Source organism: Lutzomyia longipalpis, chromosome 1 (assembly GCF_024334085.1).
Source record: "Lutzomyia longipalpis isolate SR_M1_2022 chromosome 1, ASM2433408v1".
NCBI lineage: Eukaryota > Metazoa > Arthropoda > Insecta > Diptera > Psychodidae > Lutzomyia > Lutzomyia longipalpis.
Genome location: NC_074707.1, coordinates 32432037 through 32441869, shown reverse-complemented (window position 1 = coordinate 32441869; position 9833 = coordinate 32432037). Strand labels below are relative to the sequence as shown.

The following is a 9833-nucleotide window of genomic DNA, read 5'->3' as shown; positions in this document are numbered from 1 at the left end:
CTCGCGGCAAAACATGACGTGGTACACAGCGAAAATGTTAATTGAGGCAAAAGACCTCATAAAGTACGTGGACAAATACCAGCAATTATTCCCCCACAAATGACCCCCAGGTTCGTGGTGAACCTGAACCCCTACTGGGTGTTTGATCCATTTCATTTATTTTTCCACATTATACACATAATACAACAATATACAGAAATGCTGCACAGAGCGGAGAAGTTTGCCTTATTTCTTCAACAATGTGTCTTGTTGATAAGAAATATTCAAAATTCCACCTCCGCCCACGAGAAAAAAGCTCCACCATTGCTCAAGTATAAATAATGTTTATTTAAAACGCAAACAATAAATATTCGAAATTCAACTGATTCGCCATCTCGCAGCTGCCATCTCTGTCTTTTGCACGGGCTCAGGGCAGCATGGGTACACTTCGAATGTGAACGGAGTGCAATAGAGTCGAGCAGAGAGCTCCACATGACGCTTGGGGGGACTTGGATAGAAGGCGCGCCTTTTTGTACGTTTCATGTGCTTCGTAAGCGTCACACCAATCGCATCGGCAACAGACCTCGGAAAGAGTTACGATTGGCTAGAGGCGGACCGTGGCAGGGCGACTGCGTAGCACTGGCTGGACGCTGATAACACCACATAGTCTTATCACGAGCTACGAGGTTGGCTCCTCAAAATTTAATTACACTACCCTGGATGTTTCATTAATTGCTCGGATATTTGGAAATTGAATTTTTATAATTATTGCTTTTTTTGCAGCTTTTTTTGCTTTAGACACTAACTCGAAAGTTTAGGAGCTTTTTTTGTGTAGAAAAAGCTTGCATATATAGCGAGGATGAACATGAGAAGTTTTGTTGAATTAGGAGGGAAAAAAACGTATAGAATGATGGAATCAAAACAGAGCCCATAAGTTTTAGTTAATGAGCAACGAATGGCATCCTCAGTGTCTGCCTTTTTGTATCTTTTGTGGCGATCATGACCTATCTCAAGAGCTCATAATAGTGTCTGGCCAGCGACTGGCCCCACGGGTCACAAAAAAGTCCCCATCAATCGCGCTCCAAGAGCCAAGAGCTCGCCCAATGCACACCACAACGAGTCTTGTTGGGGTACAAAAACACCATACAAACATAGTTTTTGTCGCCCCCTCAGGGGCAATCCTCAACGAGGGGGAGGCAGAGACACATCTTGGGATTGATGGGTTTTCGAAATGCCAAAAGGGGGTCTTCTTATGCTATATATAATATTAATATTTTATTACAGAGCTTTTCACAAGAAAAAAGCTTCGCTACAGGGACTGGAAAATATATAGCATATGCATAGCATATGTGATTAAAAAGAGCTTTTCTATTAAATACATATATAGAGAAAATGCAATTTAATCTTCAATTGTGTATCCCCATCATAGCATTCCCAGTAGCAATGAAATTGGCGCAAGTTGGCACATCCAGATTCCAGAAGCTGGCTGCAACTTTGCCGGGAGGCCCAGTCGAAGCTCGACTGGGAGCTGCCTCTCTGTTACTCTTTCGACGCAAGCGCCAGCGATAGAGACAAGTGGCTGCAATGTACAACCCGCGCGGATCCACCACCGCTCCTCCGCGTTCAGTTCGGTGAGCATATTGTATGTTAGCCGTTGTACGGCGAGTCAGTGGCATTTGTGAGTGTGTGCAGAGCGCACACGATTAGGTGGGTATCACACGGCGGACTCGCCACACTCTTTCACACGAGATACGACATCCGCGGCGGAAAGGCGGGCTAGCAATGGCATGGAATGACTCGCGCGCGAACCTGCTTCCAACGCCAGTCAGTTGGCCACTTCTTGTCGCTATTTGAGCACCACACGACATTTGGCGGTCTCGGTCCGGGATCACTGGAACTTTTTGTGGTCACCCTCCGGGTGTGCGTACGCCCCCCATGAGTGATGACAATTTTGGGGGAGAGAGATAAAGAAAAAAAAACAAGTGACGATAACTGAGTGATTAGGTCCAGAGTGAAGTTCTTTTTCGCCGTCGCTGTGATTGTTTACCCGGCGCTTTGTCCAGTGTGGGTGGAGTGATAGTGATGTGAAAATTTATGGGCAACCTGACTGATACCGGGGGACCCTGACTCTATGTGAAACTTCCTTTTTGTAATTTTTCTTCAAGGAAGTTTTTCGTTACTTTTCAAATTACATTCCTAAAAATTGTGACGGTGTCTCTTGAAGAGCATCCTCTCTAAGAAAGCTCTTCTCTTTTAAGAGCTAAATCGTAGTAAATACAACAGGAAGTTACTCAAAGTGAAATTGATACACGAACGCAAAGACGTTGATGTTCATTTCCTGTAAGAAGCAACAATCTTAATTAGTGCGTATTTTATTATTTTGATACATCTCCCTTTTGTGTTTAAGATTAGTGCCCTTTTGACAACAAAAAACAAATAAAAAAACACAGTGAAAGACACCGCAGTGTGAGAAATAGAGAACCTTTCCCGGAACACTCAATGATGTATCCGTGGTACAGAGAAAGCCAAATCGGAGTTGGACAATTCTGTAGCCCTATGACAACAATTAAAACTGAATCTGGGTACAACGACTGTATGTTAGCACTTGACTACGCTGCTCAAAGTAAGGTAAGATCCATTAGCTTCCATCGGGGAAAATTATTTATTGCTACCTATTTCTTGCTACCTACTTTTAACGTACATATTCCTTTTGAATGGATCAACCTCACTTTACCTCCAATCATTGCTCGAAAATTGCTATTATTTCACATCACAAAAGTGCCGGCGCGCGAGTTCTTAACCTATACCGCCACTGGGGCTCTCTGGAAGATTACTCTTCCTCCAACACATGAGCCCCAATCGGAGATCGCGCCCAAGCGATGGCATTTCAATTGATGGGTATTTAGAGATGGTATAGAGAAGCATGCCAGTGTCTTCCTCATATATTCATTTTATATAGTTATCCATTTCCTGCGCCGCGGTGTGTCTCTTCGTGTAAATTGCACTTAAGATCACTTCTTGTACGCCATCCTCATCATCATCTCCATCAATTTTCCAAGTGCTCCGCGCGTCTTTTGCTCTATGATCTAATTTTACACGTGCGCCAATGTAAACAAATTAAGTCCCGGGACATTTTTTTTCTTCACCAATGACATACCTCAAAGCCTCCATATGCTGATTGACTCGCGAAGATGTTTCATCTCTCAGAATGAGATCACGCGTGGTTATAATATTTGGACAATTGCCAATTTTTTGCACCCTATTTAGTTTTTTACATCCCCAAAGTTCGATGTTCTTTGGGAAATAATATTGCCCTTATTAATCTATTTGAGAAATATTATATTCTCATTTTTCTTCTAGTGTTAAATCTTTAAAATATTAAGTCCTTTATCTGATAGAGTTTTTAGAATACGAAATACGATGCTATAGCCTAAAGGTTTAGGAGATGTTCAATCCCTTAAGGAAATTTCATCACGACAAACTCTCATCCCTAATAATGAAAACTTATGGGTAAGAAAATGTTCAAAATATATATACCAACATGGCCATTATATTGAAATAAACACCATTTAAGCTCTGTCTCTCTCACCAAGTGCTAACGGCAAAGCTTATTTATGCTGCATGAATATTTATGAAAAAGGAAAGATACGGGACAGTGTCGCAGTGCATTTCACTGCTTTCCATGCATTTTACTTGTAACCAAGAAAGGCAAAATGAGCACAGCAAAAATACGAGAAGCAGCGAAGAAATCCATTTACGATAAGACAACACAAAACCCACCCCCACAGAAGCCCTGGCCCTGTGTACAGCAATAATTTTGCAATTGCATGAAAAATAAATTGTCCCATTCAAATTTGTGTTAACTTCCTTACGCGAAAATGTTCCTTTGGCGACGAGAAAAAGTAAATTATTTGGATAAGAGGGTGTATAAACACATCTTCCAAATAGACCTCTTCCGTCGTCACCTCAATTTAGGAGAATGTCTTATTTGGGGTATTGTTATTTCCTCCAACATATTATTCACGCTTATTCGCGAGTGTATTTTACAATAGGGGAGGATGGCTTAAATTCGACCCAATTTACTTCTAATTATTCATATTTGTAATAGATTTATTTTTCTGTTATTTCTTCTTATTTTATTTTTATCAAAATAATTTTAATACATTGATTAAAAATTGATTAATCTTTGCGGGTTAGTTCTTAGAATTTATAATGGAAAGATTTCAAGATTTTAAACAATATTGAAAGTTTTTTTTTTCTACTTCACTTTACCTAGATATGTCCAAGATTTTTTTTAATTTTCATTAAGTTTGATTTGAAAATCTGATCGGAATTCAAAAACCTTCAATTAATGGTCTTGATTATGAAATTAATCTTAAAATTTTATTTCTTGAATTTTGTTTTTTTCATTTCAAATGCTCTGGATTGAAATCTTAACTTCAGACTTCAGCCTAATTTTTGTAAAAAAGAACTATTACTCAAAAAATTCTTCTTTATCCGAATTAAATTAACTTTTATGAAAATAAAAATTCTTTAGGCGCTAAAAATCAACAAACGCCGAGTTTTAAATCCGAATTAATACATATTTTCAATAATTCCATTTTTGTAAGAATGAAGCACAGATTCAAGATTTATTTACAAATTCTGCTACCAAATGAAAGAAAAGAAAACCCGCTTCTGTAAATTTTGCAGAAACATTTCCCTTCCAACCACTTATGCTCCAATATATATATTTTCTATGCGAGTGGTTGTGATATGATAAATAACCCTATATGGCATATTAGGCAAATTCTAGAAACAGCTATAAATTAACCTACCAACAGTTTTCTGTATGTGACTTTCTCTCTCACACCCATATTCTGTGTGGGGAGAGATCCTCTAAAAAGCAGAAACTTCTTCAACAAAAATGCCATGGGGAACATTTTGTCTTTTCCTGTTCAATATGACATAATGCGCTGTTTGATGCAAAGAAACACACAGAGGGACTTTTTTGTTAAGAGAATTTTCGCTAATTCTTCATTCCTTCTCTTGCATATATGTATGTATATATCTCAATTTATCTACCAAACTTAAGCGAGAGACAACATTAATAGCATTCTGATGACTTCCTATTGGCGTAAATTTGAATTTTATTTTCCGCACACTACGGCACAGAAGGGTAATCATTCGAAGATTTATGTTTGAACATATAAATATATATTGTAGGTAATAAATCTGCAATATTTTATCAAAATTTAATTAGTTTAAAATGGTCCCATGATTTCTCCATCAATAAATCAGTCAATAATTCTTCGTTTTTCTTTTTATTTCAATAATGCAAGTCACTTTATTTCCAAAACATTGCAGCGCATACAAGTTAGGTATTGCGACTTTATTAGTCTTTGCAGTAAATTAGTTAGGGTTGAATGTACAAAACTGTTATTGAATTATGCTGCATTTAAAGCAAATTGTAATATATTTAAAACTTATGCTTAGTTACAAATTCGTTCAAAAACGTTAATTAATTTTTTATTGCTCAACTTTTGGAAAAGAAATAAATAAATTTATTTTATGGATCTTTTTTAGCCAACTCTATTCGTCTTTTTAACATCGTGAGTTTTCTAGCTTATGTTTTCTATAAAATTTTTAATTATTAAAAGGAAAATTTTGTATAGATTATCCTGTTAAAAACTTGGGTATTTTTAGTTTTCTTAAATTAAGTCTAATGATTCTGAAAGATTGAATAATTAATTGAAATCAATTGAATTCATTTTTTTTACAAAAAGATTTTTTAAGAACATCTAGCTACCCCTAGTAGCCATACAAATAAGGTAACATGATTATATGTATTTTACTCAAAAACTTCATTAAAAACATTAAGACATAACACATAAAAATAATAAATTAAATAAAAAAAAAACATAACATAAAATTAATGAGGTTTATCAATTTCAAAACCAGAGGATATGGCTTTTCTTAAAACAAAAAATGAAGCATGATCAATTTGGCTGCAAATTGCAAGATTTTGCAGACAATAAAGATCATCCAGCATAAAAATATCTCAATCACTGCAATGATTGAAGTTTATTCCAAACACAAAAAAAGTCTCATGTACTGAAGTTTCATGAATGATTGGCCTCTGTTACTGAATATCTCTCTCTCACACATCATTGGTATTGATGTCTTAAATAAGGCACTTTCTGTTGAATATCTTATAAAATTTTTCTATTTAGTACAGTAATTAATAATGCACAATATATCCACAATTTCTAATATTTAATCCGACATAACTGAATTCCAGACTAGTTACAGAAATCTCGATGTTCAAGCCACGCGTTGCATGTCAATTGAAATGAATTGAATTGGAATCAATTGAAATGCGTTTTTTTTTCTTATTCAACCATTTGCAATTAATGAATTGATATTGCATCTTAAGATGGAAAGGGAAAGAATGGTTGAAGGAGTGAGAGGCAATTGTGCGTATATTGGATGGTGTGTTGGTGGAAATGAATACTAAACATTGCGCGTACGCGCAGAGCCTGAGTATAATAATGTTATTGAATGCAAAATCATTCACTTTTGACTCAATATAGAGACTCGATCAATAGTGGGAGATCATTACAATAAAAATGAATTGTAATTACCTACAATTGCCTGATAGCTATCAATTTAGCACGTTGTAATAAATGTTTACTCCACCACAGAATGCAAAATCACTCACAGTGGTGGTGGTTTTTCGCACATTATGAAAATGACGTCAACCTAGTGGTGATCCTCTTCCATTGCTAAGCAAAGTGACTCTCTGCGCCATATGTAAAATACGATCATCGTCATAAATTGCATCCGGCATCTCATGATCACATATGTTTGACACATTTTTCACTTTGACACAAACAAAGATTAAAACTTTAAGTGTGGTGTGTAATGAAAAATATGGCAAATAAGAGTCAATATAATGTGTGAATATTCACATTACAGCATCCCATCATTTCTGCGATCATCGTGCACAATTTTACAATTCGCTCTTTCTCTCAATGAATGGTACAATATCCCGCATGCAACAATTTGAACCCCGAGTTCACACCACAATCCCATCATTAAGTGCAATTCCACATTTTATATGTGGAAGATCGCGAGGAAGGAGTAGACAAAAAAAAATAAATAAAAGAAATCCATGCATCAGATCTCTCTGTGATCACCATTCATTGTCTACTTCAAATTGTCTGTCAATTATCATTTTGTAAAATAGATTAAAGAGCAATTTGATTTACTTGGTGTGCAGGAGATGTGGACAAATTATAGTGTTTCACGTTGCCGTCTCATTTTCACAAATTTGATCTCGTGTTTCACTTTTTCAATTACAGCCCTTATATACATATTAATTAATTACATATAATCTTTGCATCTCATTGATTTCCTATTCAGTGTTGACATGAATCACTTTTTCATGCCACAGAGTCCCTGCAGCAGATCACAACTTCAATACTCGTTGTGACTTTACAGTTGCTAGGAAGAAAATTTAATCAGTTGTATTGAATTAAAAAATGCAAATTTTCAATATTGAACGAATATTAATCATTTTTTATTATTATTATTTTGTATTTGTTTTTCATTATTACAGGGGTGTAGCCAGAAATCTCTTCAAGGGGGTCTTTGACGTTTTCTTAACGTTTAACGATTCTACGAAAAGAAATAAAGAAAAGTCTGAAATTTCTGAACTTTCAGTGGGCAATGAGATACCCAAATATCGTTCCTGGCTAAAAAAGAAAAGGAGTTTCTTCATTTTTAGGCACGAGTGATATACATATATGTATGTATGTAATATGTTGAGAAAATTTATAAATGCCAAAACAAGAAAAGACAAAAAGATTTTTCATATTCCCCTGGCGATAACTAAGAAAAGCTGTGAAAAAATTAATGAAATATGCATAAACCACTCCCCCATTGCACCCCGCTTTTCGCTCCTGGGCATTAAGCAAATGCATCAGAGCTTTGTCGGAAGCCTTCGTGAATAGTATAATATCATAATTAGAATAAAAATAATAAATGAAAAGAATACGCACATTATTTATTTTATTTTACAATAGGGGCGTGGTTTTTGCAATTTTAAGCAAACATTTCCAGATATTTCCATCTCACCCTTGTGAAAAAGGAAAAATCTTATTTTTAATGTCTTAATAAAATCTTCTTTATCATAGTGTATTACAAAGTTTTCACAAGAGCTGGAAAATGAATAAACTCCTTCAACTTGTACTGCATCAATTTAAATGTAATGATCTGTATGATATACAACTTCGTCAAAATTGTACCTCGCTGCTGCAATTATTTCTTTGTCCGTTCTTTTCGTCATGTTCTCACCACACAGAGGAGATTAGGATCGTTTGTTATTAGCATTGCGAAAAGTTACAAAATCAATTTCCAATGTAACAAACTTCAAAATAGACTGTGTCCACGTCTTTCATCTTTGGTGGAATTTTTCGTTCTTAATGACTCCCCATGAGCTTCTCATATTTTTGCCAAGAACCGCGATCATCACTGAGGCATTTTGCTGTTCAGTAGTCTCACCTTGACCGGGTGACAATGTGACAGGTGTCTCTTATGCATTGGCAATAAAGCATCAGCACTGTGTCAAAGTGTTCGTGGATCGTCAACTTTTTGACTCTCGTCCGATGAACGCAGCACCAGAGATGTTTTTTTTTTAACCTGACCGTCAGGCACTGAAAAAAATGTATTTTAATGCTGTGCGTCGGTCACAAAACTCAGACAATGCAAGAAAAAAGCACCGCAGTTAAGGAGGTATGGGTGGAAAAAAAAGCTGGAAGGTATAATAATGTACGATGAAAAAAAACAATAAGAAAAAATATTGAAGAGTGTTAAAATATGCAACTGAAACATACTGTTTCCGTTTTTTTTTGCAAAGAGCTTTTTTATGTATGTACATAACACACGTGTATATTATTCACTTTTCACGATGATAAAAAGCCAGGAAGACAAATAAATACATCAACGAAATTGCTACTTTATGTAAAGCGACACCAAAAATTATTTGACTGTCACTGATAAGATATAATTTGTGGAAACATACATACAAGGGGCGAGTCATAAAGCTTTTTAATAAAGAAATAAAAAGATCATTTAATCACCTAAAGACTATAATTATGTCTCATTACCTCTTTGTTGTGAATCATTTAATGAAGTTTGCATGAGAGTGCGTGTCTTCAATTCCTTCTGGTGTACAATTTTTGCGAGGATATACCCACAAAGGGCGAAATGCAAAAGAGATTTTCCCTCTGCGAGTATCTTTCCGGCTGTAATTGCCACATAAAAGTAAAATATAAAGAGTGCATAATTACCACCAAATTCCACATGATTAATGTGTTTTTGGTCACAAATTGAAAATCATAAATTTTCCCCCCATTTACAGAAACTCTAAAATAATCAATTTTTCTGAGGTGAATGTCAAATGAAGGCAGATAAATCACTCACCATGCCAGAATGGTCAGAAATCTCAAAAGAAAATGAATACCAATTCACGTGGCATGGCGTTAATCATTTTGTGCCAATTGGTGGTTCAACGAAAGAGTTTATAAACACGCAGTAATTGGACATGACATTCGAATTAAGGGCTCATCGGATCGGTGATAGGTATATGGATATGGGAAAACCTTATATTCATTTGGACGATGGAGGCGCCTGGTTGTATGTATTAATATAGTTAATTTTTATGGCCACTTTTTATGGTCGTGTATATATCGAGAAGACAACCACGTGTTGGAAATCCATAGTTCCTCTCTCCACTCTTGCATTCCACATCGGTCCATAATTGCTGAACTTGAACAAAATCGCCCTGACCATGTGCGGTGGCTATAAATTTA

General features: G+C 35.8%; 1 protein-coding gene across 1 annotated transcript in view; it reads left to right on the top strand.

Moving 5' to 3' along the window:
- The first annotated feature begins 2235 nt into the window (after positions 1–2235).
- LOC129785981 (zinc finger protein rotund-like) overlaps positions 2236–9833 on the top strand; it is a 43087-nt gene continuing 35489 nt past the window's right edge. The window contains exon 1 of the mRNA XM_055820713.1: positions 2236–2607. Within this exon, the coding sequence (XP_055676688.1) occupies positions 2479–2607 (129 nt within the window). The 5' untranslated portion in view covers positions 2236–2478. The remainder of the gene's footprint in view (positions 2608–9833) is intronic.